The sequence below is a fragment of the Natator depressus genome, chromosome 9 (assembly GCF_965152275.1).
Source record: "Natator depressus isolate rNatDep1 chromosome 9, rNatDep2.hap1, whole genome shotgun sequence".
Taxonomy (NCBI): domain Eukaryota; kingdom Metazoa; phylum Chordata; order Testudines; family Cheloniidae; genus Natator; species Natator depressus.
The window spans coordinates 60,465,090-60,484,585 of NC_134242.1; the positions used below are offsets into that span (position 1 = coordinate 60,465,090).

A 19,496-nucleotide genomic window follows, 5' to 3' on the forward strand; every position below is an offset into this window, starting at 1 on the left:
AACTATGTTTACAAGTTGAGAATGGCAGAATGAAATGTACAAGCTCTAAAGGGAGCACATCATCTGGCTTTAGACATGCGCCATTCTAGAGTAGAGCCGTGCACATCCCTTACCCTAGCCCCAGGATCACGAGCCCTAATGGATCGAGCAGCAGCAAAAGCAGCAGTGCCTCCACCGATTAGCAGGAAAGGAGCATGGGATGGACATTCAGGGCGAGCACTCGGATCTGTCTCTGGAGCTGCAAAGCAACAGATCAGACAGCCTGTTGTGAATACAGCAACAAAGCTCCACCAGGAACACTGCCTGCCCCCAAACAGCAGAAGGAAAACATTCACCCTTGAAAGAATCATGACATCCTTTGGATTTCAAATACTGGTAACTCTCTTTGGTGGAATGCTGTCCCTTAGATATTCACTAAAGGCTGCTCTCTCCCATCCCCTCACCCAGAGGATGGCTTCTCAAACCCCGCACGACATTCTGGGAAACACTACCCTCACCAAGGAGCAGCCTGAAACAGTGAAGGACGTTGATGTGTAGTTAGCATCAGAAGAGATACTATGAGCTGTAGCTCACGAAAGCTTATGCTCAAATAAATTTGTTAGTCTCGAAGGTGCCACAAGTCCTCCTTTTCTTTTTGCGGATACAGACTAACACGGCTGCTACTCTGAAACCTATGGAAAAACGGCTTCTTAACTCAGCATACCTAGCTCCCTGTACGTGCCAGTCAGGCCTGCTAAGTTTAGTGACTAAATCAAGTTTTTAACCCAGTTACCCTGCAGAGCCAACACATCTAAGAGGCACAGCAGAGGATTCTGGAAAGAACAAAAGAATCCAATAAGATAAGCCCGACAACGGAAGCTGTGCTCACTCACCTCCCTGCTCGGCTGTTGTCAACCCCTGCTCTGCTGTTAAAAGAAAGAGAGAGAGAGAGTGTTCATTAAAGGAACCTTCATAATGAGGCTGAACTATAACCCCATTGGGACATCCTGTTATTAGGCATCAAATGGAGTTGCTTACTCATTTGAGCATTGCTACTGCTCTTAGCTGTAGACTGCTATTCAAACGTTCATCAAGGCTCCTGTTGTATTTATAACACCTCCATTAAAAAAAGCTCTGCTTAAATGCACATAGCTGGGTGAAGTGGCTGCAGCACATTCAAGGACCCACAAAGCTTATTGTTGGCACTCAACGTGCAACTTTAAAAGCTTCAGATTCTCCTTATAGCTCAAGATAGTAGTTTATTCCAGACAAAGCATCAAAGATTCAATGTCTTTGAACCCCACAGGATCAAACAACTGGTTAGTGCTGAGCAAGTGAAGTACTGCAACATCTGTGTAAGTTACACAGCCTGCAAAATGCTCAAACACCAGGGAGATAAGGCTACTAGAGTTTGAAAAATGCCAAATTCCGAGTGGTTGCTTTGTTTAAATCTCTGATATAGGAAATCTTTACATTTTAAAACCAGAATCACTTACAGGCAGGATCAAAATTTCGCTCTTGCCATTTAGTGCACAGCTTGCAAGTAATCCAAAGACATGGAATACTTAAAACCACCAGGAAAAAATCCTGGGGGACATTTTCTTTTACTCATATACTGAGATGGAGACCAGCTCATAGGAATGTGTTTCTCCTACACACATTCAAACCCTGTTTTAAGGAACATATGACTATCCTGCATACAGAAATAAAACCAAGTTCAGCGTTACCAGGGCGACTCCTGGATTCCTTCCCATCTGTTGTGGCCTGGGAGGCAGCACACTCTTCTGGAAGAGACAAGATACTAGACTTAATTCAGCAAGGTGCAAACGAACAAGAATGTACTTGGGAAGCCACAATTCGGAGTTAATCTCTGGATTCCTCAGAATCAGCAAGCTCCCCTCAATGAAGGTGGTAGAGCTTCTAGTGAGTAACAGCCTCTGTCATTAGACTGCTGTTCCAACATTTAACCTAGAGAGTTCTCTCCCCTAACCCCAGCTCTGGCTTAGATCTGCTGTCGTCCAAGTTATTGGTCTCAATACCAGGGTAACTGGTAAAATTCACTGGCATGTGATGCAGGAGGTCAGACTAGATGATCTAATGGTATCTTCTGGCTTTAAATCTACAAATCCTCCAAAACGCAGTGAATCTCCAGCTTTTTCTTCCTGTTAGCTTCATAAGAGAGCACTTCTCATGGACCTACCCCTCACTTCCCAGGACAAATCCCCATTGGCCAGTTCTCAAGAGGTTTCATTCTTTGGCCCAGAAGAAGTCTACAGACCGCAGTTTTGAGAAGTGATGCTCTAAAAGATGTGCGAGGGCCTTTGTGTCAAGCTGCCATTTCAGCAGCAGTTTGAGACACCTGACAGTATAAAAATTAAACTGGGAAATGTAATTGTGCAAGTATAGTTTCTGAAATGGAAAATAAGTTGGAAGTGACTCTTGGACCACAAAGTGCTGCTGGGTTCACAAAGCGATGGAAGGGGATGATCTACAAAATCCAAGAAACTTGAAATATGGTTAAGTTTGGGGTTTTTTTGTTTTGTTTTTACAGTGCTACCAGATGGCCAAGAAAAGAGGTTTAGAAACTTCCCTATGCTTTCCTCTTGCCATTTTACAGAGAGCCATTTGGATGGCTAGCACCACTGTGCATGCTTGAAGGCACAAGGCTGAGTGTACCAAAGGCTTACACACCAACGGCTGACAAGTGCTCTCCTGCCCTGGCTTAGTGCTACATGGGGCTTTGAAGAGAGTTTTGTCCAGTCTAGTTTTAGATGTTCCAAGTGATCACTTTTAAGAAAAACCCTTTCTTCTGAGACTCTTAAAACTGGGATATAGCTCGTAGCTATGGTAGGCTATTACCCACCAGAGGTGGACTTTACATCTTGGGATTTCATAGCCATTGCTTCAATGCGGTCATTGAATCTCTCTCTGTCTTCTTTCAGCGTCTTGTACACCTGGAGAGGAGAAAAGTGGATGGCAGTTACGCATCTACCATGTGCATATCACTGCATCAATGTAACATTGTGCTTCAACTCATTGATAGGCTTTTGTCCACTCTGCTCGCTCAGAAGAGCCATCAATTAAACAAATGAAGCAAAATGCAGCTCACTGTTAAAAGAGAACACATGCATGTGTAGGTAAGTCTACAAAATAATGCATCTAGCGGAGGAATCTCAGATTCCTCCACTGTTCTATTCGTGAGACTTTGCTGTCTGGGTGCATTCCTAATCGTGGACTGAGGATTTCTGCAGATGTCTGGGAGTCGAGCTGAAGATTTGTTCCAAGATGAACTGTATTTGTATGGGCCTTGCCACAAAGGCAACACACCTAATACAGACTCCCTCTAGGCTCTTTGCAAGGGCAGGCCATGGCAGGACAAGCGCGATTGGGTCTGCAGAAAGCTATTCTGGAGCAGAGAAGGAAGACCGCAAGACAGGATGTACACAAAGCTGCAGCAAGAAAAAGCAGACAGAAAGCAAAACAGCTCCCAGCTGCACAGCAGAAGAGCACAGCAGAGCCTGGACTAGCTGGATAGGGCTCCAAAGCGGCAAACCAGAGTCTAACTGGGGAAGATGGCAACAACTGCTGAGTAGGACCATTCATATCTACGATGGAGAAGACCCCTGAGCATGGAACAGAGTTGGGAGACGCCAGGAGACAACTGCCTTGTAATCCCCTCATTTTTGTTCTCTATTTGGAAAGAGAATGAGGAGAAATTCTGGCTGGAGAACTGCAACATGTACCCTAGGCCAATGGGGTGAAGGAAGAGGACAACAAGGTGATGGTTTTTTGCTTGTTTGTGGGGAGACACTGCTCAGTTAAAGATGGTAGAACACAATGAAACACAAAAATTCACTGTCTTCAGAGGAGGAGTGAAATATTCAAGCCTTCCCCAAATACTGTAAAGCCTACACATTTAATGCTAGAGACCCAAGTCATCTTAATCTGTCTAGTGGCTTCCTACCTGTAAAAATCAGCACCACAAAAAGCATAGGTACTGAGAGTTTGACCTTCTACAACAGGAATTATACTGTGATTAAAGAATACTGGTTGAAGCAGCAAAGATGCCCAACTTTGACAGAGCTAAATGCTTTTTGATTCATGGTCTTAACAAGGCAAAAATAGAGTATGTCTCTTTCATTTAGGAGAAAACATTGGGTGAAGGCCTGGCAGCGTGACTGGCTTGGAATGTGCAATGGTCCCTGTCAGTTAGGACTTGAGAGTCATTCTGAGTCTCAACGAGGGAGAAACGTATTTTTATAGTTCTTGGTGGAAAGACAAAATCTTCCAGAAAAAGCAGAGATCCAAGGAACTACTTGAGTCCCAAGACAAGGAAAACCTGTAGGGAATTGAGCCTTGTGTAGGCTAGCATTTAAAGGCATGAGGTTAGCAAGTTTAAAATCACACACCTTTAAATCCTAGTCTAGACAAGGGCCTTGGAGGCTCTGAAATAACTCAATTTAACTGTCTTGGCTTAGAAAAGAATTCACATGAGATCTTTTAAACATCTCTCAGACACTTCTAGGGTCAGCAGCTAAGATGTCAGTGTCAGCACATCCATGGAAGGGAAGCATGGATTTTTGTCAGGAACTTGATACTAAACACCTGGAACCTCTTTCAGCTGAGCATCTTTCCCCACAAAGATATGTGGAGACCTCAGGAAAATGATAGGAGAGCACAAGCTGTATTCTGGGGAGACTTTTATTCAGAGAACATATATGGAGGATATATTCCGAAACCAGTTTTCAAAAACTCCCATGTGCATGGGGAGTGGAAGAGAAAGGGACATTCTGGAAGTGGATCGCAGCAAGGTATTCCAGCCTCCTACTCCCCATCAGAGAACTAATAAATAAAAGGGAAGCAAATTAACTGTCTGAAGGTATTCCCTAGCCTTGTGTGATTACGTAAATCCGACATGCATTGCATCTCTCGTAATGCTCTAAGGAAAAGCAACTGCTACAATTTAACATACAATAATTAGATATCATGTTTTGGACCCTTCTCAGAGGACATTAAAACAGCATACAAACTTGGATCTTTGCAATGTGCAACGTGTCACTTTAAATTCAAAAGTCAGGGCAACTAAAGTTGCAATGGCAAAAACCAAATGACACTGAAGACATTTAACAGTTTATTAGCAAAATATTATGAGATCCAAACTCTGTTTAAAATGAAGTTAACTATTCTCTTGAGGTTTTGGCATCGCTCCTACTGCCTACACAGTTCAAACTTTACTTATCTCCAAGATTAAGCTTTGCATAGTGAAGCAAGGTAAAGTCTCAAATGAAATCTGAATGATTTCAATCTTAATGCAGAACATGAATAAAAAGCAGAGGCAGACAAAAGCATATCTCTGGGATAGAAGCAAAATTTCAAGCATAATAGAAGTACTGTTTGAGAAGAACTAGCATAAAACATTTTAAACTGTTACTTGTAATCAACTGTACAAACCCAAGGTTTGTAAACCTACCTCTGTGTTTTAGAGAGAAGTAGAATAGTGTGAAGTTGAGAAATTAGTTAAAAAGGCAGCATACAACAAATCAAAATCTGACCATTCAGGAAAGCAGATACATATAGGTGCACATATTAGATTGAACCACTTCAGGCACTACTTCTGGATAGGTTTTCCAAAGGGACACTGCTAAGTACTTATAATAAAAACACAAAGCTACCCTCTTAGCTATTTGGCAGAAGTGCTTTATTTAATGCTCCTTCTGTAGCATAATTACAAAAGTAGGTAAATGGATTGCCCCTGTTTTTCTAATGGAGCTTGAAGTTAGTGGGTTACTTCCTTATTTGTAAACTTGGAAGGATTAAATCATCAGTATATGTTGGTGAACATCTATTTCACCATACATGCAACCGAAGTATTTCCATAGATAAGTGAAATATACAGATAGGCAAAGACAAATGCTGCTTGAGAACTAAGAGTCTGCTTTAAGGATATTTACTTTGTATACTTTGATGTAATGTTGACAACTTGTGTTTTAACATATATAAAGTTTTAATTTTTGAATATCAATATCTATCATTAAGAAAATTATTATCTGGGCACCCCATAATTTTGTACAACTGTGAAAATTTGAAATGACAAAATTGGGAAAAATGCTTAAAAATAAACATTTATATTATGGGTCAAAATTATAAAAAATGAAAATCAAATTTTGCCAAGCCTATTTATTTGTACACCAGCTCAATGATGTCAGCATAAATCTCGTTAATTAACTTTGCTTCCCTGCTGGCTATGAAGAAAAGCAAAAGACACAGTCAGTCCTACACAAGCTCTGGCTATTTTGACTTTAGATATTCAGTGTAAAAAAATTAAACTCAGCAGGAAGTTTCCCCATCAGAGACTTGAATTGTGTGGACAGATCAAATTTGGAGTTGTATACTATTTGACAATGTCCCTTTAAATAAAACCCCAGAGAGGACACTTATCAGAGGGTTAAGTTATATGACTAACTGGATATTAGACATATGAGAGGCACAAAGATTTGAATCATGCCAGGGTATCCCCCACCCACCCTCCCACTAAAATGCATTTAGTTCAATCATCTTACATAAGCTCCTGCCCCAGTGACTGTTCCTCCTACAATTAAGTAGTACACTAGGTTGTTGCCATCTTTCCCAGGAACACCTGTAGACGTTAGAGATCTAGATGGGGGTCTTAGATGATGACACTGCAAAACTGTAGGTGAAGACAGGCAACGAAAGAAAAGAGAAGGAAAGAGTACTGAATATTAATGAGGACACTTCATCAAACAGCTCTTGGCGAAGCAGGGTTCGTTTTCAGTTACCTTTTTGGTCAAAAGAAGCATGGCTAATACATACTTATCATTTCAGGACTTAAATACTATGAAAGCCTCTTCCCTTTCTTATGAGCATATTCATTTCAAAGTGGACAAAACATCCTCTAACCAGAAAGGCTCCTCTCTGATGCGGTGTCTGCTTTCCTGCATGCAGCTGGGGAAGGAAATGGGCATGTGTCTCTCTCAAGGAAGATCAATTCACACGCCGGGCTCACTTTTTAGTTGGATTCTGAGTTTTATGAAGTTTTCCAGCAGGAAAGAAGACTAGGCAGGCAAGCAGCTTACCCCCCAGGCCACATGCTTAGTCCATGGCTTTTCCACATTAGAACACGGGTCTTACTGTTCCCAGCCCTTTGTTCTAACAACTTTTCCACAGAATTTCCTTGCTAGATAAGCCCTCCTAAAGGAGGACACAATATAACATGTGGTTCTACTCCCCAAGGAAGCTTTTCACATTCAGGAAGCTCCTGAGTGGCAGACTTATTTATTCTAAAATTTGATGGGGGGAATTATTTCTGACATTTCCCCACTTAGGTGCTCTACTTCCTGGCTGCAGCTCTATGACAGAGGTCAGATCACATTTGCCAGGCAGTTGGAGCTGGCATCTCTGAATTGGGGAGGAGGGTGGCAGGGCATACCTTACCTATACCTTGGCCAGAGAGCCAAAGGAATAGGTAAAACACATTTCTCCCCCAAATTTAAAAAACATAAATAAAAAGTTCTATTTCTCAGGCTCCGCCTGTACGTGAAGAGTTTCGTTAAGGTAAAATCAGGGCAATAGCCACACTAAGTGTTTGATGTTTTAAATCAAGACTATCAACTGTAGATAAAAACGTACACAGGGCTTCCCTGTAAGAAACAGAACTTCAAAAGGGTAGATTCCTATTCCTTAAAATGGAACCTCTCCATTGCTAAACACTATTTGTGTCTTGAATTCACTCTGCCTTGGAACCTGATTTACCACCTCAGCCTAGCTGAACCATTTTGCTCTTTTTCCATTACCTAAGGGGAGGTTAAAAGAGATCTATAAATATCAGAGTGGGACAAATGCAGAACTTAAACTTTGAAATGAAAAAAGAAATTTGGCAAGCAATGGCCTGATTAAGTTTGTTGCTCAAAGGATAAACCATCAGAACTATGTGCTAATTATCACATACAAGATAACAGACAGAACTGTGGTTAATCACAGGATATAGAAAATAATGTTTTTCTAGTAAAGACAAAGGGTAACTGAAATGACAAGAGAAAATACTGGTTAATTTGCAGCCAGTTCCAGTTTGGACATTAGATTCCTAGGAATTTTTCCAAAGCGGGAAAGAATAGCGGAGATAAGAGGCAAAGGAGGCAAGAGAACGTAATCATTTAACAGGAGCTGTGTTGCAGCTTCTTTCATGAACTGCCTTTCTACTTACATATGCACCTGCTCCTAACGTTGATAAGCCCACAATAAGGACAAAAGCAGAATTATCGCCTTTGCCCCCAGGTGCACCAGAGCTAGCCATTTGTCTGCTCATCTGTAGTTTTAAGGGAACATTCCATCGCTGCAACAAGTTGCCTAAGGAACACAATTTTTTTAAAAAAAACAAAGTATTGTCAATACATAGTAATGTTTTCAGGTATAGTAATTAACTGTATTATAAAGCCAAGTAAATCAGCCATATTTGACTGACCCTAGTGACTTATTTTGTGCTAAAGCGAAACCACTACACTAAGTTTGATATCCCACCTCCTCCCATTCAAACAGCAGAAAATGGAACTGCTACTATACTCAGTCTTCGGAATTGGTACTCAAACTCCCCTCACGGCCCCCAGTTATTGAATGCAGTACTGCTCCAGTAGCATGTTCACAGAAGAGGGATTTCCAGCACAATTTAGACCCTGTCCATACTGGGATCAAACTCTTAGCTGCACATGCTGGGGGTCAGCAGGGTTCCCCTGCAACCAGTGAGTAGTTCTGTGAACTCTGGAAGTCAAGCTCCCCCTCTCGCCCGCCCCCAAGCTCTCCAAGAATTTATAGATGGTTCTAAGGCCTGGTCTACATGCCAAAGTTAGGCTGATGCAAGTCACCTTGTGTCAACTTATTTGTGCACGTGTCTACATTTAAATTAGTCTCCAGCTGACATCAGCGCCCCATTACAATGACACAGTAAGACCACCTTCCGAACGGTGCTGAGCCATGGTTGAACTACTGAGGTTGATGGCACCGCATGAACTATGTTGACCCTAACAGTCCTCCATCAGCTATCCCACAATTCCCCATTCCCTGTGACAGTGATTAAAATTGTGACCAGGGTGAACTCCACTGACCAGGGGTCAGAGACCAAAAGCCACCCCCCTTAAAGTCCCCTGCATATTTCTGAAATGCCTTTTCCTGATGGCCCACCTTGGCAAGTACACCTAGCAGCTCACCCTTGCTGTATGCAATTGCCCAACCAACCATGCTGGCTCCATGCGCCAGAAACACTCCTGACTGGAGTACACGGGAGGTGTTGCAACTCCTGCGCCTATGGGGAGAAGAGGCTGTGCAAGCACTGCTATGGACCAGACACAGAATTGTGGATACCTGCAAAGAGAGGCACAGGGGCATGCAGGCAAAGGTGTATGGCAGGGACTGCGTGAAAGCAAAGGAACTTTGCCAGGTGCACCACAAGGCCAGAGAGGCCAACAATTGATCTGGTGCGGAGCCGCAGACCTGCCGCTTCTACAATGAGCTGCATGCCATACTTGGCAGAGGTCCCAGTAGTGTACCACAGACCACAATGGATACCTCAGAGGAGCCCAAAACAGAGCCCCCTGCCATGAACAGCAAGGAGGAAGACAGGAGTTAGGGGAGATGCAGCTGGTGAGGAACCTAGCCATGTCATGAGCCAGGACCTGCTTGACCAGTCTAGCCAGTCCTGCCAGCCAAACATGGATGAGCCTGCTGAAGGGGAAGGGACCTCAGGTAAGCACAGGCATGTATTTTTCCTTACAATGTTTAAATTTAAAGATGGCGCCCGGTCCATCCCCAAGTCAAGACAAATGTATCAACTTTAAATTGTTCTACTCAGACTAGAAGAGTTAGTGGCACAACAAACAGAGGTAGAGTTGGCATCTGCTTTTCATTCCCCTGTTGGGCTCGGTGGGGGGTAGGGTGAGCCATGCAGGGCAGTTTGGTTTTATGTACATAGGGATGTCCCTCAATGAAACTTTCACGGAGATACTCTGCAATCCTCTGCCGAAGGTTTTAGGGATAGCTGCCTTATTTCTTCCTCAGTGGTAGGATGCTTTCCCGCACTGCTCTGTGATGAGTTCAGCTGGCACCACTGCAGTAAATAGGCTAATAGCACACAGACCCAGGTGGCTTCAGGATGCCAGTAGCAGCTGCTCCCTCTGTGTCTTTGTTACGCTCTGCAGTGAGATACCAGCTAAAACCTCCACTGCCTGTGGAAAACAGAGCCAGTACTCAGTGCCACTGCTCCATGCTCCCACCCTTAGAATAGGGACTGAAATTTTATTGTTTCATGCAATCGAAATTCCTTTCCCTGGTCCCCCTTCCATCTTGCCCTGGATGGGCCATACTCACCATGCCTGGGGCTGGAGCTGTGCCCAGGCGCTCCATAGCTGAAGTGTCAATAAGCATGTCTATTAAAAGTGTTTATGGGAATAAGGGAAAGGAGTTTTGAATCTTATCTTTCTCTTCCCCTAGTGGCTCTAAATCCTGTGGCACATCTGACTATTTTGTTATCAGCAGATTCTGGCATGGAGGCCTTGAGGGCTGCCACCTCCACTCCCATAGAACACCTGACCCTGACAAGGAGGAGAAAGACAACGACCAGGAAGGATACGTCCAGCAAGATCCCGCAAGCCAGTGCTGCATCAGACTGATAAAAAGGGCTTGGAGGGCCAATGTAGCAGAAAGCAAGAGTGAACAGGAGAAAGGCACGAGAATCCCAGCAGGAAAAGGAGAGGGAAATGCATGAGGATGTAATCGGTCTACTCATGCAGCAAACCCAAATGCTGCAGATCCTGGTGAGCTACAAGTCCAGAAATCCCAGACTCCTGACCCTTTGCACTCCTTGGAGAACTCCAGCTCCCTACATACCATATGGAATCATGGGCCTCATCCTTATCCCTACTACTCCATGCCAGGGGACAGCAAGGGAAACCACAACTTCACATACTCTAACCTGAGAGACCAACGCCTGGTATACGTGTAGTCACAATCGACTACACGTGTGCATTCAAACACGCAGAAATGTTTGCTGCCTTTCCAATCTTCAAGTCCCATTCCATTAATTTACAATTAACATTTGTATTGCCTCGCATGCTTTTGGCGCATTGATTTTTCCTGCGCTGTTGGTGCAATTCAATAAATTTCTGTTTTTTGAGAATGAGATTCTCTTTATTACTTCACACCGGACACGGAAAGTACATGGCACTTGTAAATGTACAGGATCACAGTGCACACACGTCCTAGCGAACAGCCAGTCTTATTTATAAACAGACAGCAGGTACCACCCAATTCCTAGCAGCACCCACAGCACACTCCAGAACAGCACCCTACTGCAGCTCTTTCAAAGCTACCCTCAATCACTAGCTCCATTCTCAGCTCTTGTGATGGCCCTTGTGTCTGGCTGTTCAAAGTCAGCAGACAGCCAGTCACGACAGCTTCCCCCTCTTGGCCTCAAAGATCTGATGCAAGACACAACAGCCAACTATAACCATTGAGATATTTTTCTCAGTGAGATCTAATCTAGTGACTAAACACCACCAGCATCCCTTCAATCCACCACAAGCATATTCAACAGTCATTCTACACCTGCTGAGTCAGTAGCTGAGTCTTTCCTTAGTGGTCTTGAGGTGGTCAGCATAAGCTTCATGAGCCAGGGGAGCAAAGAGCAGGCTGGGTCCCACAGAATCAATACTGGCATTTCAATATTGTCAATGGTAAGCTGCCAGTTGGGAAAGAAAGTCCCTGCTTGCAGCTTTCTGAGCAGTCCCGTGTTCTTAAAGATGCAAACATCATGCACCTTCACAGACCAGCCCGCACTGGCATCACTGAAGCGTCCCTGGTGACTGACCAATGCTCGCTTAACCATAGAAAAGGAACCCTTTCTGTTGATGTCTCTGTTGCAAGGTGGCCTTGTGCTAAAATAGGGATACGTGTGTGGTCTTTTGCCCCACCGCAGCTTAGAAACCCCTCACTGCCTAGCAATCCACCATGTCCTGCACACTGCAAAGAGTCACAGTCCTGAGTAGCAGGAGACGACTAATAGCCCTACACACTTAACTGACAATGGTCCCTACTCTGGATTTTCGAACTCCAAAATGATTTCCCACTCACTGGTAGCAATTCAGCATTCCAAGTTTCCAGAGTGAAATCACCACTCTCTTCTCCACTGTCAATGCAGCTCTCATTCTGGTGTCCCTCTGCTGGAGGTCTAGGGACAGCTCAGCACAGATATCCAGCACTGTGGCCTTTTACATCCAAAAGTTCTGCAGCCACTGCTCATCTTCCCAAACCTGCATTATGATGTGATCCCACCCACCAGTGCTCGTTTCTTGAGCCCAGAAGTGGTGCTCAGCTGTCTGCAGCTGCTCTTTGAACCCCACCAACAATCCTGAACTGTTTTTCGCTACATCCCTTAGTAAACTGTCCTTGAAGAAATCCCCGTGTCCCCCATTGTTGCGGTACTTCCTGTGGGTCTGTAACTACGGGAGAATTGTGCCTCCTGTATTTGCAACGTTCACGAGAAAAGCACAGAGCTCTGTGGGCTCCATGCTTCTGTCAGAGAGGAGAGACACTGAAAGTGCCATGCGGGTTGGTGGGATTTTTTTTAAAAAGACAACTATAGGCTATGAATGGCATTATGGGATGGAGAAAGTTGCATGCCGGTAACTTGACCTAGCTCCCAAAGGTCCTACGTGACTCATTTCTACTCCATACACATTGCAAAAAGTTCCCAAAAGGCATTACACCACTGACGGTGACATGCAACACACTTTGCAGTGACACAAGCACTCCTGGTGAGCACATACAGTGCAGATGCAAGCAGCCAAGCATGCATTCGCACGAGCAATGGTGGTCATTGTACAAGAACGTACTTTGTGTCAACGACAGTTTGTAGCGTAGACATGTCCTGAGACGGGGATTGGAGTCCGAGACACAAGTCAAGAAGTTACTAGAACCCAACTAGCAAAAAGGGCCTTGTCTACACCAGAACACTTTCCTATAGGGTCCTACTACTGACACCCCAAGTGGAGTCCAATCAGTGATATCAATAAACATGCTCATGTGAACTGTGCACCAACAGTCACTGGCATTTTAAGTATTGTCATGCTAATCTGCTCTGAAGGCTGCGCTTAATGCAATGGGATCCTGGAGCCCTGCTTACCCTAGCTCCCAATGTTGCTACCATTGGTGGTAGCAATGATGAGAAATGTTCACAGAAACCCCCAGTGCAGAAACAGATGACGGTGATTAAACAGTTATAGCTTGCTACAGCAGGCTGGACAGAATCTCATGATGCTTTCCCTACAGTAGACTTGCATACTGCAAGCGAAGATCATCACAAATGAGAACTCTGACATGCTTTCTACAAACACTGATGCCAGATGCTGTATATTACCCCAGATTAACGCCACATGAAAACCAGTTCCAAATAGAAGACAAAGAAGATATTGTCTAGAGTGAAGGGGGATTGTTACAGGGACTAAATGCCAATTGCCCTCATTCTAGTGATCCAAACAGCTCCAGTCTCATGTAAAGTGTCAGCAGGAACTTCCTTAATCTCAGAGGGGGCAGCGTACAGCAGAGGGGCAAGGCATTTGTCTCCCTGACAGAGCAGTCCCTGTTAACTCAGGAAGTTTGCTGTTGTTGGTGCATGGGGGTGAGGGGAGAGACCAACTTGATTAACTCAGTCAACTCTCTCAACTTCAAAGAGAGAGCATCAGAATGCAATTACTCAGCATTGTGCATGGTGGACAAAGCCTGTATGGTGATCCCCTTCACCTCTCTGGTTTTCGGTTTGTGTGTCCCATAACATGCTGTTCTAGCACAATATTTCAATTGAAGTCAATGGGAGCCACAGGTGCCACGCACCCCTGAAAATCTGGCCTCAGGTACCCTACACTGGACTTGCAACAACTGAGACTCCTAAAATCAGTGGCCACTTCTGGAAAATTTGGCTGCATCCTGAGAGGCCTAACTGCAACAGAGACAAGAGAGAAAAGGACACAGAAGAGGGCGTTTGGGAGGGTCAACCAACAGTTCTGTGAATTAAACACATATCTATTATGTTTTATATTGAATTTGAAATATTACATGCAAAAAATGGTATTCACATCATACCACAGTTAAGATAATAAAACATTGGGAAATGCAAAAGTTAAACTTGGCCACATTACACATACAGTATGTTTTCATAGTCTGTACTTCTAGGAACTTCGCTATTTCCCAAGAGAGAAAGAAAATAGTACTTACATGCAACACAGCTGAGTAATGTTAGAATATTCAGATCACATCAGTGAATGCAGCAGTCAATTATGTATTGTTAATGCTGCATTAACACACTTCTTTCCCTTTAATTTTAAGCTTACAGAGCTTGTAAATTCTTTTAACCAGAGCTACTAGACTGGCAAAATCTCCAATCTGTGCAGACTTCACAAGCCGCACCATAAGCTTCTTGAATTAATCTGTGCATGTACCTAACTAGCTGTGAACTTGCGAACAATCCATGTCTCCTGAAGTGTGCACATGGAAATTTAATTTTCTCTTGTGAAAGCTTGGCTTAGGCAATTTTCAAACTGTCTATTTTAGTCAATCAAAACCAAGGTATTTTAAGTGTAGTACAGGCACTACTTCTCAAGGAGGACTGTGTCTATGCCAAGTTTAAAGCTTCAGCCATTTTTCATATAGCTCTCTTTAAAAAAAAGTGACTAGACTTTCTTAATACAGGGAAAAAGTATTTTTCAAGATCAACTGAAAGAATTTTGCTCCAATTTATGAAAAGGCCACTTTTAGGTAGAGATCAACATGTAAAACTTGGGAACAAAATAAGAATTGGCCATAAATTTGTAAGCATGAAAAACAGAGGAGTAGAAGGGAAACTTTTGCATAACAGTGACCAGTATAAATATTAGCAACTTTCAAGGACGTGTGCTGCTAGATTCTCCAATGGCCTTCCAAGGTCATTGCTACACTCCTGTTTTACTTGGCTACCTATAGAGCCCTGTCTACATGACACACAGTGACTGTCTGAATAGGGCTTTGAAGAATTAAAATTAGCTGACAGGGTAGTCCAGGAAAAATTTGTCAGCTAACTCAATTCTTCACCACCACATTCAAACACGGCAACAATCTGTAATGTGTACAAGGCCTAGAAGACCGCAGCATGTCTGATGTGCCTCAAGACTTGCTATGAGCACACTAATTCAGATTTCCCCCAAAGCTGCCATGCCAAGAACAGCCACAAGTGCCAGAAGAGGAAAATCTAGGGTTAGAACAGTCAAGATTCATCACTACAAATATCCGAGGGACCCCTACCACTACCCAGATTAGGTGTCTAATACCAGAGCACACAGCTCTTCCTTGTACCTCCTGCCCTCCAGCTAATGAAGAAATCCACTTCAGAGCTCCCTGCTCCACTGTTGTTTCCATTACATTCACAGGGAGACCAAGATTCCTGACCAGGAAGTTCTCTAACACTAGAGCAAGGGAACATTCAAACAAACTGAAAGGTGCCAAACTCAAAATGAACAACAGAAACTATCTTTTCACATATCTACTGTGGAACCCACTGCCTCAGGATATTGTTGAAGACAAGAACTTATCAAGACTCAAGAAAGGACTGGACATTTATAAAGATAACATCATCTGAGAATAACAGTAAAAAAGAAAAAGTTTGGGAATTGATATCAAACCTCCTGCTTTGGGATTTAAACCAGTTTCTAATTATTAGTGCTTAGGATGAAGACATTCATGGGGAGCAGATTATCCCACACCTGCCTACTACATGATTTCTTGCACCTTCCTTTGAAATACATGGTGCTGGCGACTGTTCGAGACAGGATACTGGACTAGATGGACCATGGATCTGACCCAGTCTGGCAAGTCCTATGTAGGAGCTCCCCTCCACAGTCTGCATTTATCCATGATGCAAGAAATTTGGAAAGCATCCTAAGGCGACCAGTTCCTACCTGGCCAGCCAATTCAAAGTCACACACAAGCTGTGTCTATACTAGAGAAATTTTCCAAAATTTCTTGCTGTAGCTACCATGAGTTCATCTCCACAAGAGTTTACACTGGGGCTCCTAACTTTGTTAACAGATCACCAGTGTTTTTAAATCGTCACCTGATCTTGTTCACAGCAGGTCTAACAACACTGTGCTGAAAGCAGTGGCAGCAGTCCATCTACACTAGAGCTCTCAGGATTGCAGAAAGGGGAGGACCTGAACTAGGGCTGGCAATCATGGAAAGCATTTGCAAAATTTAGGCAAACCTTGAGACCAAAAGTTACCTCGTAATATTTACTCCCAAATAAGAAGGTTTGGAGTTTTTTTTCCCAAAGGAGTTAAAGTTGAAAGCGTGCTTTAGAGTCCAGCTACTACCCAAAAAATACACCGTCTTCATAAAAACCCTACACCTTTAAACAATCTGGGAAGTTAACACTGAAGGGATCCACTGCCATACCTTCTCCATCATTCTGCCATCACTTACTATCTTACCTGATTTACACCAGTAAGTGTAAGTAGTTTTCTTTGGCTGCTAGGTCTATGTTGTTTATTCAATGGATAGTAAATATTTCAAAGTGTAGAGTCTCAGGTACATTGTTACATCCAGGTTCCGTACATTTTCTCAGTGTGATATATTGGTGGAACAGAGTGGAAACACGACTGATCTTTGGCGTCATAAGACAGGCTGACTCTATGGCATTGAAGGTTTATGTAATTGTGGGTACAGCTTGCAAGTTTGTATTTTTAACTCCATTAACAATAATATGTAGCAACTAACAAATGCAAATTTTGTAGCGAGTAGTGTTGCACTGTCTCTCTGCTATACTACCATGGAAATGGAGTCTTTGAATAAGAAACAGGATTTTATGAACTCCTAGTCATTTGTCATTTTGACCTTTGCACAAACTTCACTAGTTTTAGAGGGACAGTTAAAGATGATTGAGTGGTGTAAAACAGGCAGCGTGAGAGTGAGAGGTGAATCAGTAAAGTTCAGAATTTTTAATTTTCTGGTTTTTCTAACAGCGTCAAATTTTGGTCAAGATTTGTTTTTGGAGGAGTCCACTGGAACACACTTTCAACATTAACTTATTAAAACAAGCTTTGTTTGGGAATCTCCCTGATTTTAAATGCGTGCCAAGTTTAAGTTGGGTTGGCATATAAAGCCCAGAGGAAGGCCCCCTTGTCCCCTCCTCATAGATCATAGCAAGCTCAAAGCAGGGCTTTGTCTCCTGCATGAGGGATACATGGGATAGCGAACAATGGAGGAGGGACAAGCTTTCATGCACACGGAAACACTAATTTTTATGTCCAGAAAATTCAGTGTGGATAAAAGAACACTTGGCCTCTCTCTGTCCTTTCCAAGTGTCCCATAGCAACTTGCAACCCCCTCCCAGGGACTCCTCTATGGCCCCAAGTCCTCTGCACCATCTTTCCCCATTCTGCACCAGTCTGCTTTCTCCTACAGAGCCCCCTCCCAGCCCTTCATTCCACGAAGCTAGGCAGAGTGTTTTTCCTCTAATTTGCCCCACACCCCCAAACCATGACTACCTTGGTTCCCTGTCAGCTCCCCCTGAACACTGTCCCTCTGCATTTGCCACTAGTCCCATACCCATTCGCCCCACTCCATACCCCTCACCTCTGGCTCAACCCAGCAGCTACAACAGCAAAGCCTGGAATCAGCTGCAAGCCAGTTTACAATTCTGTATGAATGTAGCCCAGGTTGTGACTGTGGGTCACAGGAAAAAAAAAAAGAGGGAAAAACAAAGAAGAATCCCCCAACTCCTGCAGTTAGTACACAGCCTGGCCCATTGCGTGGGATTCAACATCATCAGACAGAGCAAAACAGCAAACCAGGATCATTTGCTTCAGTCAGGGGAAACACACACAAGTCTCCTATAAGAAACTGCAGAAGCAAGAGTCAGTTTCCCAGTTCCTCCTTGGTTCCAAGTCTCACTACGGGCCAAGACCTTCCTGCGGCGGTTTCATTGTTGAGCTGAGAAGTAAGAAGAGAGCATCATTCTTCTTCTGCTCAGAGACTCTCCCCCAGCTTTCCACGACATCCTCTTTCATTTGCCAAAGTAAGTTATGGTGAATTTCATCCTCAATTGAAACTAAAGCCCCACTCTCCCTCCCTGACAGTATTTCACACACTCAGGAATACTAAAGATTTTTATCTAGTCTGGAGCATCCACAAGGAGCACTAACAGTTTTGTTAGGCAAGATCACTTACGATAAATGATTATAACGGAATTTGTGTCTTGCAGTTTCAAAGTTTAAATAAAAACAGTAGCTCCTTTCTGTGGAACAAAGACACAACATACGTAAAAAGATGTTTTAGATAGGAAAACTCGAGTTTACCAGGCTACTGGCAGCAGCAGAATATCACAAGTGGATTGACTGTGGCACATGGAATGCAGGACTATAACCAGCTGACTATATTTGCTTCCATTTCCCTTCATTATCATCAAAGAAAACTTCACATCCTTTGCACTGTAAGGCTAGTCTTGAAACCTCTGCTACACCTTTTCCACTTAGAGAGTTCTCCAGTTTACATCCTTGCAGTAAGAGTCAAACTTCAAGACGGGAAAGTGAGAGGGCAACATTGCATAGTTCTTATCTCATGTCATGCACCCCAGGAAGGAAGAGAAGGAGGGTGTGTGTGGAGGGGAAATAAGAAAGAAAGCTGAAAGTTCAAATCTGTCACCCTGTAGAGGAGGAATGGGTGGAAAAGGCAACAAGATTCTAAAAGAATTATAGATTTATTATTTCAGTAGCTGTTAGAAAACATGTTCACTCTCCAATGAAAAGATAATTAACAAGATTCTCTGGACTATTAATTTGGCAGTGCTCAGGAACTACAATAGGCCATTCATCTTAATTGGTGACCTGAGAGGAGCAGGGCAAATCTCTTCCACCAAAAGATATGCTGGAAGAGAAAGAATACGCCACTTCCTTAAAGGTTAACTTCTGATGTCAAAAGTAAATGGAGAACACAAGGACAGATAGTGTAAAATAACCTGCTTCCATGCAAGGATCTGCCATAAAAAATTTGCTTGTATTTTCATTTCACTGCTCATGCAGAGCTCTCCGAATACTTTAAAAGTCCAAAAAACAAACAAACAAACAAAAACAAAACAAAAGAAGAGAAGATGAATTCAAGAGATCTCTAAGCATCAAGGTCCAAAGGCATGGGCATTGCTTAAAAATGAACTATAAAGCATAAAGTCTCCTTTATTATGTTCAAAGACAGATGCAAAACCTCTCCCCCAATCCTAGAACAGTTTTCATATTTGAAACATCAGATTCTCCCTTCTTCTTAAAGGGCTCTGGAAAGATCATTGGAGGACCAGATTATTGACATCAAGCAGGGATGGGAAGACAAGAGAGAATGCCGATTCTCAGACCACGAACAGTAGTCTTAGGTTGTCAGTTTCCAGTCTGAGAATCAGCATTCCTTCCCCATCTCATTTTGGATGGGGAGCTGAAGCTCAG

The 19,496-nt window shown here is 43.3% G+C and overlaps 1 protein-coding gene across 5 annotated transcripts in view; it reads right to left on the bottom strand.

Moving 5' to 3' along the window:
- Positions 1 to 19,496, bottom strand: part of AIFM1 (apoptosis inducing factor mitochondria associated 1) — a 38,147-nt gene that overhangs the window by 16,878 nt on the left and 1,773 nt on the right. For 2 of the 5 annotated variants that reach the window (XM_074964342.1, XM_074964341.1), the window contains exons 2-6: positions 6,540 to 6,667; positions 2,843 to 2,933; positions 1,707 to 1,763; positions 873 to 905; positions 114 to 238 (exon numbers count right to left, since the gene is read on the bottom strand). In XM_074964342.1, coding sequence (XP_074820443.1) covers positions 114 to 238; positions 873 to 905; positions 1,707 to 1,763; positions 2,843 to 2,933; positions 6,540 to 6,667 — 434 coding nt within the window. Of the gene's footprint in view, positions 1 to 113; positions 239 to 872; positions 906 to 1,706; positions 1,764 to 2,842; positions 2,934 to 6,539; positions 6,668 to 8,200; positions 8,344 to 19,496 lie in introns of all 5 variants that reach the window. The other 3 variants (XM_074964340.1, XM_074964339.1, XM_074964343.1) reach the window with 3 other exon arrangements.